Source organism: Meriones unguiculatus, chromosome 3 (assembly GCF_030254825.1).
Source record: "Meriones unguiculatus strain TT.TT164.6M chromosome 3, Bangor_MerUng_6.1, whole genome shotgun sequence".
Lineage (NCBI taxonomy): Eukaryota > Metazoa > Chordata > Mammalia > Rodentia > Muridae > Meriones > Meriones unguiculatus.
The window spans coordinates 177,983,750-178,001,679 of record NC_083351.1 but is presented as its reverse complement, the minus strand read 5'-3'; the positions used below and the strand labels follow the sequence as shown (position 1 = coordinate 178,001,679).

The following is a 17,930-nucleotide window of genomic DNA, read 5'->3' as shown; positions in this document are numbered from 1 at the left end:
GACTGTCCTGGCACCCCAGGTCCTCCTAAGCGCTCCCCCGACTCCCCCCACCGCGGCAGGCGCCTCGCGGCCAGCTAACCTGGTTCCGAATCGCTGCTGTCGGACGAGCTCGAGTCGCTGCTGCTGCTCGCGGAGCCCGAGCTGCTGCTGCTGCTGCTGCTGCTACTGCTGCTGCTGCTGCTGCTGCTGTCGCTCAGGCGCGACCCGCTGGCCAGCTCCGGGGGCGGCGGCGGCGGCGGGGGCGGGGGCGGCGGCGGCTTCTCCGCTGCAAGACAGAGGGCGTTAACCGCGGCCAGGGGGCGCGGGCGGGCGCGGAGAAACCGCCACCTACCTTTCGCCGGGCGCTTCGCTTGCCGTTTCCTGCAGTTCAGCTGATTGTTGACGTCCAGCAACCGCCTCTCCAGCTCCAGCTTCTTCTCCGAGTGCAGCTCCTCCTTGGACCTGACGACCTTCTTCGCTGTGGGAGGAGGAGCAACAGTGAGTGTGGGGCGGGGCCTGGCAGCCAGGGCGGGGCCTAGGACGGGGTGGGGGGTGGGGCCGGGGCGGGACCTAGGACGGGGCCTGGCCTACCGTGGGGCTTCAGCGAGCGCTTCCGCAGACAGGCCAGGACGTACTTCTCCAGTTCTCTAAGCGTGGATGCCTTCAGAGTCTCAAAGTCGATCTCGATCTCGTCCGGGTTGGAGTTTCTCAGGGACGGCTCCCTGGACTGTATTATGTGGACTATCCGCCCCAGCTTGTCTCCAGGAAGTTTGTTTATATCCAGACTCAGCTGCCTTTTCTCGTCGTAGTTCATGGGCTTGGCGTTGTCTTCCTCTTCGGACTTGAGGAGCGGCTTCTTCTTCTTTGGCTGACTGTAACCAGAGTATGTATTAGTTCCATCTTTACTTTTTCAACGTATTTTTATTGATTACTTGAGAATTTCCTACAGTGCACCCGGATAACACTCCATTTGTTTCATCTTAATCTGTCCAACCCAGGGCCTTGTGGAGGCTAAATACCTGCTCTTCCACTGCTCTGGCCTTCGGGCCAGATCCACTCCCACTGAACATACTTACTTGTTCTTGGGCTTCTCCTTTTGTTTCATTTGCTTAGGCTTTTTCTTTGGGTTTTCATCTCTGTTAGTAACCTTTTTTCTTTTTGGTGCCCTTTTTGACTTTCCATTCTTTTTCTTTAGCTTACGCAATGGTACTTGGGACAGAACTTGTAGCTGCTGATGAACAGCATTAAGCTGGGAAAGGAAGAAATAAACAATGAGCATTCTTTGATCTAAATCATTAACGATACTAGAAACACACAGGACACCGAAGTCATGCCCACTCTTTGTAAAACTCATTCCATACTTTATTTCCTTCAGGATTTTGCCTCACTTTTACAAGTTCGGTGTTTGGAAAGGCATACACACAACTTCAAACACTATCTCATGTTCAACCCAAAAACTTTTTATCTAAAATTAGTTCAGGAGGGCTGAAAACATGGCTCAATAATACAACACTTGCCTAGCCTGTGAAAGGTCCTAGATTTGAACCCAGCATTACAAATCAATCAATCAATCAATTAATAATAAATTAGTATACTATAGTAATAAAGTTAATACAGCCCAAGAACAGTTATCTTGTGTGTGTGTGTAGTTGTGAATAGCCTGACACAAATGCTAGGACTTGAACTCCGGTCCTCTGGAAGAACAGCCCGTAACTGTAACTACTGAACCATCTCTCCAGTCCTACTCTTCAGGCATGACCTCAGAAAAGGTCACTATTTTATCACACAACACAGTAAGTGATCTCATTTATAAAATCTTCCACATTATACCTTAAATCACTTCAGTAAGAATCAACACTCAGACTCCAGAGTTGTAAATAACCCCGAGGCGTCCTGGTACACACCAGCAGTTCTGGATTCCAGCACTTGAGAGGTATAGGCAGAAGGGTCAGAAGTTCCTGACAAGCCAGGGTACATGAGACAGTTTCGAAGAGGAGGAGGAGAAGGAAGAGGAGAAGGAAGAGAAGGAGGAAGAGGAAGAGAATAAGGAGGAGGAGAAGGAAGAGGAGGAAGAGAAGGAGGAAGAGGAAGAGAATAAGGAGGAGAAGGAAGAGAAGGAGGAGGAGGAGTGGAGGAGGTGGTGGTGGTAGTGGCTTTAGCATTGGACAGCACACAGATTAAACCTGGCAAATTTGCCAAGAAGCAACTAAAGCTTATCGGCAGCAGTTGGGCCACCAGCGCTTGCGGCACCTGCTCCTGAAGCTTGGCAAGATGCTGGACGCGCTCATCCTCGGAGTATTCTGAAGAGCAGTCTCCAGAGGAGGCCTCGCTGCTGCTTTCTCCGCTGAGGGCTTTTGCACCGTGTGCTGCAAGGTGGTATGCATGTGTGCTCTCCACAGGCGCATCAGGAATCTTGGCAAAATGCATTTCAAAAACGTCCTGTAATGACAAATTAGTCTGTTCTCATTTCTTTTTGGTTTGAGACAGTTTCACCATGTTCAGTCTGGCCTGGAACTTGAAATCCTCCTGCCTACCTCCAGAGTGCCAGGATTGTGGGCACATGCCACCTGGTTTGGTTTTCTTTGTTTCTGATTTCATGCAACAAGAACCCTTTAAAGCACACATGGACATTTGGGGCAGACTTCTTTAAGATGTCCCAGAAGTGTGAGATGGCGCTTGTGTCTGCCTGCCTCAGCACATTTCTCGGCAGTATCAACCGTGGCTCAGCAGCTGGGTAGTTAAGGTAAGCCATGTCATGTATATCCTACCTTTCAGAGGCTCATTCCATCCCACCAGGAACTTTTGTCCTCTTCTCACTAGCAAATCATCAGTTTCTTCTGCAAAGTACATTACCTCATTTAAAATGTGTTGCTAAAGGTTACAACTAAGGGGTAAGTCATTCATGAATGATTTTTTACTATTTAAGGACAGTGGTATCATCTGTCTCGAGTTATGGTCATAATGGTCCATTGTGCTCAGAGGAAAGTGCTCAGAGAGTGAGCCAACCTCACCTGAAGCGTTCTCGCCATCGCCACGACCTCATGGTCTGGAGGGTTGTACTTGTAGCAATTCATAAACATTAATCTGACGTCTGCAGCAAATTCATATGCATCCTTATATTCTCGGTTGTCCATTTTCCCCTGAGTTAAGGAAAAATTACAAGGATTCACAAACAGCTAAAGTCAAGTCACATGGAACAATTTAAATGTACAGGAAATGGAGAAAATAATACAGAGAAAAGACTTTCAACTTCTGGTAAGATGATGGCCTAGAAGTTTGCTTCTGTGAGTGTTGGGAAGAGCTTTGGAAATTCATACATGGACCGCGAGGGTGGCTGGACAATATGGGTAAACAGATGGGCAACAAGCAAAAAGAAGGCAAGCCAAACACAGGGCCAGCAGTGTGGGTCACTGGTGGGGAAAGGAAGCAGAAGCTGTGTCCAAAACACAAGCCAGATAGCCCCAGCAGGAAATACGCTGGGCAGTTTTGCCCACTGGACAAACCCACCTCTCCCACAAGCCTCCAGTCCAGCTGTGGCCCTTGCTCCCACAAGCCTCCAGGCTAGCTGTGGCCCCTGCCAAGACAGTGAGCTTTTAGGCAGAGGAGTCAGCAGTGGGAGAGAAAGCTCCCGCCTCAGAGGGCTGTGGCCTAGGTGCCATTAGAGCCTAAATTTAATCTGTCATAGCCCCAGTGTGAGAGACAGTGATCAAAGTGTAAGTGACCAGAGGCTTGACTGGGCATTGAGGACGGAGAATGTTAGCTGCCCTACACACCTGGAGAAGACCTCGCCAACTAACGCTAACCAGAGCTGATGCTTGAGAGCCTGAAGCTGATGGTCAGGTCAGTCTGGGGACACCTAGCCGCCATGAGGTTCATTAATCTGGTCCAAGAACTCTGTAGCTGCAGGGGACAAACTGCAGCTGCCACCCCCAGCAGGTGACTAACGCTATGGATTTTGAAACTGAAGGTAGGCCTGCCTTTGCAGACCCCAGCATTCTGGTTGCTTTGCCTTTCTCCCAGTGTACTTAGGAGATCCCAGGGCTGGGAACTGGGGAGTTTCCATAGAGTACGTGACCGCTCAGTGTGCAGGCTTTAGTGTCCCATCGGGCAGCAGAGAGGCCTGACCCATAAATACAGGGAGAGGCTAAAGAGGGGGCAGCTCTGATGGACAAAGACAGGAGCCCGAAGTACAGTCAGCTGGCCTGTGCGTGCCGTAAGCCAGTCCCCGCTTCCCAGGGTCAAGAGAGGAGCCACAGCCTCTCCTGGTCTTCTGTCTCCTGCCCACCTGCGGTGCGTGTGCAGTGACTCTCTCATGGAGGTCAGAGGGCAGCCACAGAGTTGGTCTTGCCTTCTACCCTGTGGGCCCAGGGCTCACACCCAGGTGGCCAGGCCTGACTGCAAGCTCCCAGCTGAGCCATCCCTTTATGCCTGTGAGCTCTCTAACTTTCAAGGCAAGCTTTCTTTTTAAAATTCCTTTTCATACAAACTCTCTAACTTGTTACCTTTTAAAAATTACTATTCCCTCCCCTTTTCTGTTTTTCCTATTATGCTTCAGTAGGACTGCCCTAATCTGATGTTCTTATTTTCTATCCCCTAACATTAAATAACTTTATTAATTTTCTTGTTATTGAGTGATTGTTTTTCTATTTTTATTTCTCCACTAATGTCTTTTCCTCCTTCAGACTTTTCTTCTCCTCTCTTGTTTCTTTTCTTTTATACTTTTATTTTTTTATTCTTTTTCCCTCTTTCTTTGTTTCCTCCCATAGCCTCATTCATCAGCTATTTTTACATTTAATCATTTTAACTCTGATACTCTACTTTAGCTTTGCCATTTTCGGTTTTCTAATTATTAATGATATATTAGTGATTTTTAAACAATTTTCACTGTATTTCTATATCTCATGTTTAAAAGTGGTCTTCTCCTGTCTTAGTTGTGTGGAGAATTAAGCCCTAAAGCATAGACTATTCTCTAAGAAAAAAAAACCAAGTTAAATTGGGAGAGTTATCAAACAGACAGAAACATGCTTTCACAAAACCGTGAGAAAGCATGGTGACTTCTCCAGAAAGAGTCTAACTTTCCTTAGCTGCTGAATTCAAAGTCACTGAAGGGAGTAAAACACTGTATGAAGACTTCCAAAACTTTACTAGTAAAAATAGTCCGTGACTGGGGCAACAAGGGAAAGAAGACCTGGAGAGGAAGGCCAACAGTCAGGAACAAGTGAAAAGGACAAGGAATCCACACTATCATCAAAAGATGGAGAAAGGCCTTGGACAAAGTTCAGCTTTCTTTCCTGCTGAAATCCCTGAGGACACTAGGAATAGAGGGACAGCATGCCAACATTTAAGATACAAATGCAGCAAACCTACAGCTAGCTTATGCTGCCTAGGAACAGATAAATTTCCCTTCAGAGTCGGAATGAGATAGGGAAGCCACTGTCTTCATGGCTACAGTTTAGTACTGAGTCTCAGCTGCAGCGGTAAGAGCAGAGAGATGTAATAAGAAGGGTAAGATGATCCACACCTGTGAAGAGCATGACTCTCTAACAGAAGACTTGACAGAATCCACCGGAAACACTCCAGGCCTGATAAACACTGTAAACAAGGCAGCAGGAAACAGGTGCAACATACAGAACCAGTGCCTTTCCCAGCACACCCATAATGAACTTAACAGAGAAATTACTCACGCGTGTGTGTATGTGTGTGTGTGTGTGAGTGAAGTCCCACTTCAAAATATAACCAAAGAAAGCATTCTGAAAAAGTACGGCTCAGTAAATAAAAAACAAGAATTGTTAATTCATATTGTGTGGTATTAAAAAAAAACAAAACAAAACTCTACACAGCAAGAGGAAACCATCAACATAGTGAAGAGATATCCTGTGGAATAGAATGTTGGTCAACCATACGCTAGACCACGAGACAAGATTAGTGCTAGATTCTGTGTATCTCGCCACATACAGACACATACAAAACACACATTTAAAGTAGACAGACTAGTGAATTTCATAGACAGTTCTTAAAGGAAAGAAAGCAAATGGCCAATAAATATTTGAAAGTGTTCAATATATTTATCCATCTTACAAAGTAAAAATAAAGACGAGATGGATTTTCTATCTTACCTCAGTCAGAATGGCTAATATCAAGAAAACAAACAGCATGTACTGGGAAGAGACAGGAAAATTGTAACGCTTATACACCACTGGCAGGAATGTGAATACAGGCTCTCTGGGAGTCAGTATGGAGTGTCCTTAAACATGAGAACAGAGGACTGCCACATGGGGCCAGAAGTCCATGGCAGGGACCGTTGCATGCTCATGGTTACTGCTGCTTCGCTCGACAGACAAGAGGCCCTTTGACAGATGGCTGATGGAAACATGGCGCACACAAAATGGAGTTTGTCAGCTCTGAGGAGGATGAAATTGTGAATTTTGTAAGAAAATGGACAACTGGAGATTATATTAAGGGAAACAAGACAAACTCAGACAGACATACCATGTTCTCTTTTAGATGAGGAATCTAGACTTAAATTTGTGCATATGTACAGGATGAAACTAGAAAAGAGTACTAAAGACAGGAGGCAGAAAGGGACCAACAGAAGGTGATGGAATATATGTTATATGGCAGGAGAGAGGGTCCTATTCATGGGAATAAAGGGGATGAGAAAAACAGGAGTCACAGGGCAATGGGGACAGCACATAAGAACAAAGTATAATAATGTGTGCATATATATAGGAAAATGTCATGGCCAATATGATGTACATACTTGTAAACCTACCTCTTGGGAAGTGAACCAGAAAGATCAGGAATTCAAGGCCATACTAAGTTACATAGTAAGTTTGAGGCCAGCCTGGGCTACATGAGACTCTCATCTCAACAAACAAATGAACAAAGGGAAAAAGGAAAGAAAGAGTCACAGGAACCTAATTCTTTGCATGCTACCCAGAAAGCAAACAAATGGAAGGAAGGAAGGAAGGAAGGAAGGAAGGAAGGAAGGAAGGAAGGAAGGAAGGAAGGTCATTTATCATTTTTTAAACAAATATTAAACATTGTGCTATATTATCAAGCTTTACACTTGCAAAAGAAATCAATGAATGTTTACAAGTAAAAAAATAGAGAAGGCATTTTGGGGAAAATGGATGGGAAAAGTGTTTTCAGACTGTCTTGGTTAGAAGTTTTATAGTAAGAAAGCTATGAAAAGACCTTAAAAGTATGAGTCACGGTACAGACTGTATGAAGAAGGTGGGATAGAGCAGACATTACAGATGGGAAAAAACTAGAAAGAAAATCCTACATACCACTGAGCAAAATGTGTGCATCTGTGGGTAGTCAGCAAACAGGCAAAATCCACGAGGCTCATTTTCAATCAAGAAAGTGCAAGGTCTGGTGTAGTGGCCCATGCCTGTGTCCCAGCGTTCACCAGGAGGGCAGATCATGAGCCAGGCGGGCAGAAAATGCAAAACTAAGATGATGCAGAATATAACTTTCATTTTGTTTTGGTTTTTGAGACAGGGTTTCTCTTCGTAGGCCTGGATGTCCTGGAACTCACTATGTAGAGCAGCCAGGCTTTGAACTTACAGAGATCCACCTTGTGTCTATCCTGAGCTACCTGGATTAAAGGTGTGTGCCACCATGCCTGCCTGCTTTTCTTTTACAACTTTATGTATATGTGACTCCCTCGAATGTATATCGGCATACCATGTGGATGCCTGGTGTCCAAAGACTCCAGAAGAGGAGGGCAGTGGGTCTCCTGAAACTGGAGTTCCAGGAAAGACCACTCTAAAGCCACTATGTGGTGCTGAGAACTGAACCTGGGTCCTCCACAAGAGCAGAAAGTGCTTTTAACCATCGAGGCATCTTTCTACCCCAAGAATGTAATTTTCTACCAAGCACATCAGTGGCAATCGAGAATGATTTCAGAGCTGAATTAAAGTCGGCGTTTTCCTGTTCCTGGCACCTTTAGCAGCCTCCTAACTGAAGTGTACCCAGCTTCTGGAGAAAACGTCACAAAACCTGGCATGAGGCTGGGTCTCATAACTAGTGGGTGCGCTTGGCTTTTCTGCAGCAGCTTTCTTAGGACCCTGCCTCCTTCCCAAAGGAGTGGCAAGTTGCTTGACAGCAGATGAGCGCCGGAATGCCATTAAAGTGTTGAGGGAAAGTGACTTGGTTCTGAATTCTACAGTCAGTAAAGAATCATTCAAGCTGCTTCTCTATGGAACTGAGCTGCCTATAAAGTCCTTAAAGAATGACCACTGATTTTGACTTTCAACTTACAGAACAAACTCAGAGGGGGACAGCAGAATACAAGAAATGAGGGCAAACACAAAGTTTAGTAACATGTTAACAAACTTTACTATATTGATTAAAAAATAATGAAACAAAACTGTGCTTTAAAGAGAGCCAGGGCTGCTGAGGACCTGATCAACGTCCGCTAGCCTGTAAAATGGATGTGTTTACAGGAAAAATGAGAAGATGTATTTAAAATGTCCCAGTGATCCTCTTCAGGTGTTAGTATTCTGCTGATGTAATTTTCTTCACAATTTTCTGGACATTAGATTGGATTTCTTTGCAATAATGAAATGCTCTTATAATCAAGACAAGAAAAGAAAGCTCTTCCCACTCAGGCAGGTATTTACCTTGATAGTCCCGAGATCCATGGGATTTTTGACAATGTCATAGTAGTTGTGCAGTCCCAGGGCGTCGGCGTCCACAGGATTATAGAAGGGCCACGCATATGGCAAATGTTTCTTGGCCAGCATTTCCTTAAGAATCTCACTGCAGTACTTTAATTGTTCAGTTACTCTGACTGTTTTTAAAACCCTGTGTTGTTGCTGAGAGTCTGGCAAAACATTCTTCAGTGTGTTTTCTTTCACCGGCATGCTCGCTGGCTTTGTTTCTCTCAGAGTAGGAGGAGACTCGCTGCTTGCTTTAGCCGCAGAGGTGGTAGGAGTGGTTGTGTCTGCTCGCCTCTTCACACCCTTTGTAACCTGAAGAATAGTTCAACAAGAAGCGACCCTTAGGAGATGCCACCGTTAATAAAATGAAACAAACATTACTACGTTTTTACGACACGATTTCACACACTCCTGTCAGTCGTGTGTCAGTGTTAGTGAATGTTAATTCTCCCTTTACAGGCAGAAGGAGCAGCTCTGATGCTCCCTCCCCACAGCCCAAAGAACAATCTGTACAAATCGTAAAGACAAATGCAATATGTAAAATCAAAATCGCAGTTATACCAATAATGTTTTTGAGACCATGAAATCAGCTGGGACACACAATCTTAAAGCATAAACTATATATGCCAGCTACATTGGCAAGACCCATAATGGTGGTAGGCAGGGGCGTGAGGAGTGAGGAGCCCAGAAGAGGTCCACTTGGAGTGTGATTTTGTCTCAAAACCAAAAAAACCCAAAAACCTGAAAAAGCCACCAACTTAACTGTGGACACTTGCTTTGCTTGTTTTTGAGGGTCTTCCTCAGTAGGCCAGGCTGCCCTGACACCTACAGTGCATTCCAGGCTGTGCTCCAGGCTGTGCTCTCCTCCCTTAGCCTTTTGCCTGTTAGAACTATAGGACTATACCGCCAAACCCGGATCCAAGTGGACAATTTTAATAAAAATACTATCAAGATAGTAAGACAGTCCAAATTCTACTTAAAAATCTCTCAACACCCTAGGTCTCTGCCGCAACATGCAAATAGACAGGCAGACGTGGCACCTGGCACCCACATCAGGCCCACACCAGGGGATTGTGTTCCCTCTTCTGTCTGCCACAGTGACCCATACACACGTGACTTACAAGCACAAACATTTACATATGCACATAAAGTAAAAATACAAAATATTTTTTAAAATGACTCTAAGCTGACAGCCAATTCTCATTCAAATTTTAAAAAGTAAAAACAGTATTTTGGAAAGTAGTAGTTTAAAGCCACAGTGTGGTAGGGCTCACAGGGCTTGCTGTGCCGACAGGAGGCCCCGACCTTACCCCCAGCACTCCTGTCAAAAGCAGCCACGGCCACACCCGTAATGCCAGCACTGTGGGGCAGGAGCAGGGGTCGCTGGGGCTTGCTGGCTGCCGGCCTGGCTCCCGATTCTGTGGGAGGCCTGTCCCCAGGAAAAATGGCAGAATATCCGCACAGGCATGAATAGGTTTGGACACCTGCACAGCCGTGCACACACACCACAGCACGTACATGTGAGTGCACACTAGACTTACCTGGACCACAGTCTGTGAGTCAGAGCTGGGGGGAGCTTCTTGTGCCATGTTTAAGGGAGAAAGAGGGATGCCAGGAAGTCCAGCAGGAATCTCTTGCCGCTTAAACACATTTTCCACTGCTTTGGAAAGCGTTTGTTCCTCAGCAGAGGAAAGTGGTATCTTTTGTTGAGAATCTAGTGAAATGTGAAGCAGAGTCAAATACCTGGCAAGTAAAACACTATTGTTTTCACTTCCTACTCTGCCCTAATTCAGTTGGCAAAATAAGCCCAGTGCACTGCTGTTGCTGACAGTTTGGTTGTTAATTCCAGAAAGATTTGGATGCTGCAATCCTGAGAGATCAAAAGTCCTTAAAGTTGAAAATTCCCTAATGTCAAAATCTCTAAAGTATGATTTTGAAAAGTCTTAACTTAAGCCAGGTGTATGGTGCAGCCTTTAATCCCAGCCCTGGGAAGGAAAGTGGATCTCTGTGAGTCCAAGGCCAGCCTGGTCTAAGAGAGCGTTCCAGGCCATCCAGGGCTACATGATGATACCCTGTCTCAAAAATAACAAAAAGACTGAAACTTGTGAAATCACCAACCCAAACAAGCCTTTCTTTCAGTTCATTGTCTCAGGTATTTTATCATATTGACAACGCTAACATATCACCAAGCCCTCAACTGAGAAAGAGGCTCTGTGACGATCAGGCCTTTGTTTCTGTCACTTTAATATCTAGCACGTTTACCAGTGCACTGAGACCTAAAAAGAACACAACAGATATTTATTGTGTGCTTATGTCGACATGGATGCTATTCTAGATCCCGTATTGCAGTCACAGGTAGGGCAGGGCATAAGAGGGAAAGGCAGCTACCAGGAAAGAGGAAAGAAACGAAGAAAGTAATGTATAAGGTGAATGTGAGCACAGACATTACACACAACCATGGAGCTCGCACAGTTACCATGCTGTAATCAGAAAAAGCAGAAAGCCTTCCGGACTTTGTGACTATAGTGACAATGCCTGTAAACCCGTCTAAAAAGAAGCTGATGCAGGAGGATCATCAATTTGGGAGACTATCCTGAGCAACTTAGTGAGATCCTGACTCAATATAAACAACAAAAGGGTCTGTGGTATAGTTCAGCAATAAAAGATGGACTTAGCCTCCTGCACAAGACCTTGGGTTCAACCCTTACTTCTGAACAAAGAAATCAGTGTTAAATGTTTCTTCTTAAAAAGCCAAGGGGCTAGAGAAGTAGCTCAGTGGTTCAGAGTATTTCCTGTTCTTCCAGGGGACCTAGGTTTGAGTTGCCAGCACCTACATCTGGCAGCTACAACTACCTGTAATTTTAGCTCTGGGATCCAACATCCTCTTCTGGCCTCTGTTTTGTTCCATCACACACACACACACACACACACACACACACGAGAGAGAGAGAGAGAGAGAGAGAGAGAGAGAGAGAGAGAGAGAGAGAGAGAGAGGAGAGGAGAGTCAGTGCCAACTCTTCATTCGGGCCTTACCTTTCTTTATCCTTTCCTTACCACCCACAACTTGCTCTTCTGGTGGCATCTGAGATAATTTCTGTATGAATAACTTCTCTAGAGCTTGGGCCATAAGAACAATGTCATCTCCAGGCTAGAAAACATGCAGAGGCTGTGAGAAGGGTCTACAGGGCGGCTGTGCCGCATTCTTTATGGAATGTACCGTAGCACTCCCAGGCAGGGCTTAGCGGCTCCATTTAGACAATAGTGCAGCAGGAAGAACTTGGGTTCTAGCATTCAGCACTGAGCTCTGCCCCTTTTTAAAGGTGTCAGAGCGGTTTTTTGAACGCCAAGGAAATGCAACCTCGGCTATGCAGTAAAACAGAAAGGAGTCAGCAGCTATGATTTCCACCCTCGAGAAGGCCCGGCATTGCCGAGCAGAGCCCTTCTGGGGTGGGGTGACCAGGAGCCTGCACCCACCGTGGCGCTCCACTAGCATTACAGCACCGCTGAGAACAAACAAAGGCACTCCCAACAAAACTTCAGCAGCAGCAGCAGCAGCAGCCTGGCTGAAAACACGGCTAAGACAGGCACCCTGGTGAACAACCCAGTCCTCAGCACTGCAAAGTGTGTAAATTAGGACACCACGTAGGCAGCAGCTAGGAAGTTTAACCATGATGGGTGTCTCACACTTTACACATCAAGAGGAAAACCCTGCCCAATGGCTACAGCCTGCCAGAGCTGCTGCTTTCTTCTTGTGACAGGGTCACACACTGACCCCAAGACCTCCTTCAACTCACAAACCCTTCCTGCCTCAGCCTCCCAACTGGGTTGCAGGTGCGAGTCACCAGTCTGGATTTGGTCTTTGTTTTTAAAGGAGAGGCATTCCAGCCCTTCAGCCCAGCTGCCTTTGAAAAAGCAGGTTGAGCAAATGTATTAAACGAAATCCAAGGAGAAACATTTTACTTAAAATATGCAAATTGGATCCAGCAACATGGCTCAGAATTGGTAAAAACACTTGCTTTCTAAGCCTATGGCCTGAGCTCTGCCCTGTAACCCAGGGTAGGAGAGAATCATTGCCTGAAAGCTGTCCCTGACCCCTACAGCTGCTCACACACGACAGAATAACAGAACCAGAGTGTCTGATAAAATATGTGAACTGAGTGTGACGGCCCAGCCTATAAGCCTAGCACGCTAGATGCTGAGGCAGGAAGGACCTCAACTGGGGTTAGCAGAGGCTGAGTGTGGGAACCCTGTTCCACTTGTCCCTCTCCTCTCCAAACAATTAGGAACTGGAATCTGAGCTCACAGTACTTACTACACAACAGCAAAGAATAAGCAGTGTAGTAGAAGCTTCTCTACCTTGTTGTATAAATAACAGTTTGAGAACATTGTATTGAAGTCTTCTATGCATTCGGAAGCCTTCACGTAATACTTATTTTCCAGCCGCTTCTTGATGGTATTTAGATCCATCGGGGTTTTTATGATGGTGTAATAGTCCTGTGGGTTTGAAGAAGTAACCGGTTAGAATGAGGCTGGGTGTGTCCCAGCGGTAGAGAGTAACATAAGTGCACAAGACCCCGGGCCCCATCCTCAGCTCACAATAAATCAAAGTGTCAAAAGCAGACTGGAGACCTATCTCCGTGGTGGGCATGCTTGTGCAGCTGGTTGAGGCCTTGCGCTCAGTGTAGCCCCCACATGGAAAAGAGGAAAGCACCACACCACTGATCCAAACAGTTCATAGACAACTGGCCTGGAAGCCAGAGTTTTTGGTAACAAAAACCAAAGCCAGCTGTCATAACGTTACTTTTCAGAGGAAAGAAAAAGCCTGTAAAGGCTGACAGAGCAGGCAGTGCAGACAAGATGGCAGCTGGCAAAGCCACCTGCCACTAAGCCAGCCCGACTTGCTGCCCCAGGACGGACCCACATGATGGAATGCGAGCTGGCCCCTGAAAGCTGTCCTTCAGTTTCCATACGCCTGCCGTGGAGTGCACACAGACACTCACGCAGACAGACACGTGCAAATAAATAATGGGGAAAAAAGATGGGCAAAGGCAAGATTTTTAAAAAGTCACTTTTGAAAAATGCAAAAGGAAGGGAATGGTGAGCGGCAGTGTTTCTGGAACCGACAGACCCAGAAGAAATCGCAGTTCCTCAACTCACTGCCTACACCACAAAGCTTTCTGTTGCTACACGATTCAAAGCTTCAGTGAGCCTGAAGTGGAATGTGACGTGTGACCCAGGTCTGCTCAGTAGTGGTCAGAAAGCCTTCCCAGAGCAGGTAGACATGGCCATCGTCCACCAGCAGGCTCCACGCACGCTGCAATGAATAAACTGACACAACCCATCTTGAACTGTTAAAATAAAAACGTCAGCGTCCAAGACCTTAAGTTTCCTTTGCAGAGTGGGGAGACCGCTTAGGACAGTCGGGATGCTGATTAGTCGTGTCTAATTACGTATATTTATAATGTTAGTAACTTCTCTGTGTGGGTGTTTTGCCTGCAGAGGCCGGAAGAGGGCATGAATCTCCAACATTCCCGCTGGAGCCCAGCAGGTCCCATGGATCCCTGAACTGAAGAACATTGTATGTTGCCCTGGGGATCATGGGAACTGAACCCAGGCCTCTGCTGTAAGTGGTGCAGTGTTAGGTCTACAGGCACACACAAGCATACACAGCTAAGACTGTCCATGTTAGCTGTTTATTTGCTCTTGACTTCTGAGTCATCTCTCCAGCCCCGACCATTCTTTTTCTTTAGATAGTTGTAGGTTTTCTCTTTAAAACTGACCATTCATGGTGATAACCTAGAACCCCTGCACAGATGTATCCCATGGAAGCTCAGTATCCAAGTAGGTTCCTTAGTAATGGGAACAGGGGCTGTCTCTGACATGAACTCAGTGGCTGGCTCCTTGATCACCTCCCCCCTGAGGAAGGAGCAGCCTTACCAGGCCACAGAGGAAGACAATGCAGCCAGTCCTGATGAGATCTGATAGACTAGGGTCAGATGGAAGGAGAGGAGGACCTCCCCTATCAGTGGACTGGGGGAGGGGCATAGGAGTAGTTGAGGGAGGGAGGGGTGATATTGGAAGGGAATGAGGGAGGGGGCTACAGCTGGGATACAAAGTGAATAAATTGTAATAAATAAAAAAATTTCAAAAAAACCTGACATGTAAAATATCAAAACAAACAATGAAATTGGCAGGCTGTGGACCAGGGAGATGGCTCAGTTGGTAAAGCGCCAACCCCTGGAACCGCATAAGAAGCCAGATGTGGTGGTATACAGCTGTAATCTCAGTCAGTACTGGAGGTGGGAGGCAGGGATGAGCCGGCGAGCCTGGAGGGCACAGTGCGCAGCAGAAACAAGAAGGCGGAAAGCCAGACTTGGCTCCTGAGTGTTGCTGGCTGGCCCCTGACCTATGCTTGTGCCCCGTAGCCTGTGGTGGGTGCCTCTGCTTTGCAATGCACTTTTCAGAACCTAAACTGCTTCCTTTAAAGCCCACCTCTGAAAGGAGTTACCAGCCTGGACTTCCCAATATTCTCTAGGAAGGCTTGACTGGTGTGCCCTCCATGTCTCCTTCCCACAGGAGACCCTGTTGGGGGGGGGGGGGGACACTGACACCTGCAGGAAATGGGGATGAATTTGGCTGTGCGTCCTGGTGACAGTCATCTCTTACATCTCATCAGATACCTAGCTGGAGAGACTTTGGCAAGAAGGGCTGCCACATCTGCCCTCGTTTGCCCACATCTTCACACGTTGCCTCTTGCTCTGAGTGTGCTCCTTTCTGATCCACTTCTGAGTGACCTCAGGAGCCAGAGAAGGGCCCCTAGGCTAAGTTCACAGCCCCTGACATCTGGGCCAGAGAGACGGTGGAGCAGGCAGAAGCACCAGCTCTATGGGCCTGATGGCCTGAGTTAGATCCCTGGGACCCAGGTGGGAGAGAGAGAACACCCCCAAGGACACCCCCAAGCTGTCCTCTGAATCCACATGTATCTTGAAATGCACACACACACACACACGCACGCACGCACGCACGCACGCACGCACGCACGCACGCACGCACACGAATCAAAAATAAAATGCAATTTAAGGTTAACGCATTCTGAAGTGCTTACAGGCAGCTTGAGCTTCACCGCGTCCACAGGCTGCTGGAAAGGCCATGAGAAGCTGTGCTTCCACAGGGCCTTCAGGACGACCTTCTGCAGGAAGTGCAGCTGGTTGGTCACGCGCCCGTTCTTCTTCGCGTTTATGTACTCTGGTGGAGGCGGGTTAGCAATGGGTGTCTGTCGACTTGGCAGAGACATTCTCCACCACGTCAGGTCCTGGTATCTTAATGTTGTCTACAAGGACATATCCTGAAAAATACAAACCAGTATTCAGGCACTGCTGCTCCTAAGAGCCCAGGGTTTGCTCAGAAGGAGCAGTGCTCTTCTGTTTTCTGGCCCGGAGCTCCCTACAGCGTCCCAGTGGCGTGGCTCCCTGCTGCCGAGTTCCCAGGCAGGGCCTCACATCCTAAGGCCCATGTAGCCCAGGCTAGCCTCCACAAGACTCCTCTGCCTCAGCCTCCCAAGTGCTGGGATGAGAAGCACACACAATCACACACAGCTGAGAGCATACATTTTATTTGTTTAAATTATTGTTCAGTTACAAACATTCAAGCGTGACTGTGCACACCCTTAGTCCCAGCGCTCAGGAGGCAGAAGCACCAGATCTCTGTAAGTTCAAGGCCAGCCTGGTCTACATAGAGAGCTCCACGCCAACCAAAGCTACACAGGGAAAGCCTGTCTCAAAACAAAAACCTTCCCTCCCCTAAAAAATCCACTACATCTTGGGCCAGGAACAAAAAGGACAAATGACAAAAATTTAAATACTAACCTTTTTTATACAAATAGTATGCATTGTTTCATTATATATGTTTAGTCTTAGACGGTTTAAATTATTTCCACACTTGACAGAACTTCTGTTCTTCAAAAATACAAATTGAGGTCTTAGCAGGAAAAGTCTACAAATTCCTAATAAAAAGAAGCAGCAGGAATGTTAAAAGTTTAGGTATCCTGTAGTTGGTCATTGAATATAGGGATAGAATAGAAGATATTGTGGCTAATTTTCCCCCATGTTTTCCTGTTATTTAAATACTTTATTTAAAATCCCAATTCATCAATACCCACAAGTTGTTCTCTGGCCTTTGCATGCACATTCAGACACACACATGAAATTACTAGGTCTATACACAATGTTTTGGCCAGCAAGAAGGCTCAGCAGGTAAAGGCACTTGCTGGCCAACCTGATGGCCTGAATTTGATCCCCAAGTTGCACATGGTGGGAGAGAATTGAGTCTTGCAACTTGTCCTCTCACATACACACACACACACACACACACACACACACATGCTCGCATGTGCACACACTCACTGGCGTGCGCACGCGCACTCAGACACTCAGACACACACACACACAGACACACACACACACACACACACACACACACTCATAGAACCTGGAATCATACTTCAGTGGCAAAGATATGAGCTTAGCCAGGTCCAGACCCTGGTCCAGGCCTCAACACTGCAACAGTGATAACTAAAATAAATAGGTAAAATAGAAAACAAATGCAGCAGGAAGAGAAGTGCTCTTGGGTGCACACCGTTCTGTGTAAATGCCTGGACAGCATCATCGCTGCCGAGGGGCACGGGCATGCCGGCAGTGTGCGCGGAGAAAGAGAAGTGGCTGTCCAACTGTCCACTGTTAGACGTGTTAAAGACTACGCCAGGGGCCATCTTGACTGTTACGTCCTCATTTCAGCATTATTCGCATTTTTCTGAAAACAGTGTCCAAAATGTCTTCATCTCACAACTCTCACACTCTACGTCCTCCCCCAGGGCTTGGCTCTCTACCCTTGGTGCCCAGCACTCCAGGTTCGGGCTCGGCTGCTGTTCTCGCTGCTCTGGAAACACAGTCTCGGTCATGATGCCCGGGTGCTGGCCCTCCTGCCCTGGCTTCTTGTGTGGCCGGGTTCCAGGCCTGCAGTACCGGCCAGTGATGGCTCTTCCGCTTCCACGAAACATGCTACTCCAAATGCTCTACGTGCGGAATCAAAGGGCATTCACCCTTTCACAATCACATTTATGTGTGCTGGGTGTGCATGTGGGGGTCAGAGGGAAACTTGTAGGAATCATTTCTTTCAGCCATGTGGGTCTCAGGGCTCAGACTCAAGTCATCGGGCTTGGCACCAGGGCCTTAACCCTCAGCCATCTTCCATGTGGCTTTATTTTCCTTAAAATCCTCAGGTTTA

The 17,930-nt window shown here is 46.9% G+C and overlaps 1 protein-coding gene and 1 long non-coding RNA gene across 2 annotated transcripts in view; one reads left to right on the top strand and one right to left on the bottom strand.

Annotated features, from left to right (window-relative positions):
- Brdt (bromodomain testis associated) overlaps window positions 1-13,121 on the bottom strand; it is a 34,139-nt gene extending 21,018 nt beyond the window's left edge. The window contains exons 1-10 of the mRNA XM_021637890.2: window positions 13,005-13,121; window positions 11,682-11,796; window positions 10,190-10,362; window positions 8,610-8,960; window positions 2,991-3,119; window positions 2,230-2,418; window positions 1,056-1,228; window positions 571-851; window positions 332-457; window positions 80-265 (exon numbers count right to left, since the gene is read on the bottom strand). Coding sequence (XP_021493565.2) covers window positions 80-265; window positions 332-457; window positions 571-851; window positions 1,056-1,228; window positions 2,230-2,418; window positions 2,991-3,119; window positions 8,610-8,960; window positions 10,190-10,362; window positions 11,682-11,796; window positions 13,005-13,115 — 1,834 coding nt within the window. The 5' untranslated portion in view covers window positions 13,116-13,121. The remainder of the gene's footprint in view (window positions 1-79; window positions 266-331; window positions 458-570; window positions 852-1,055; window positions 1,229-2,229; window positions 2,419-2,990; window positions 3,120-8,609; window positions 8,961-10,189; window positions 10,363-11,681; window positions 11,797-13,004) is intronic.
- On the top strand, window positions 727-8,697 carry LOC132653222 (uncharacterized). Its single transcript, XR_009591002.1, has 3 exons — window positions 727-862; window positions 1,175-2,722; window positions 7,486-8,697. It is a non-coding gene; the product is annotated as an uncharacterized LOC132653222 (long non-coding RNA).
- Window positions 13,122-17,930: the final 4,809 nt, after the last annotated feature.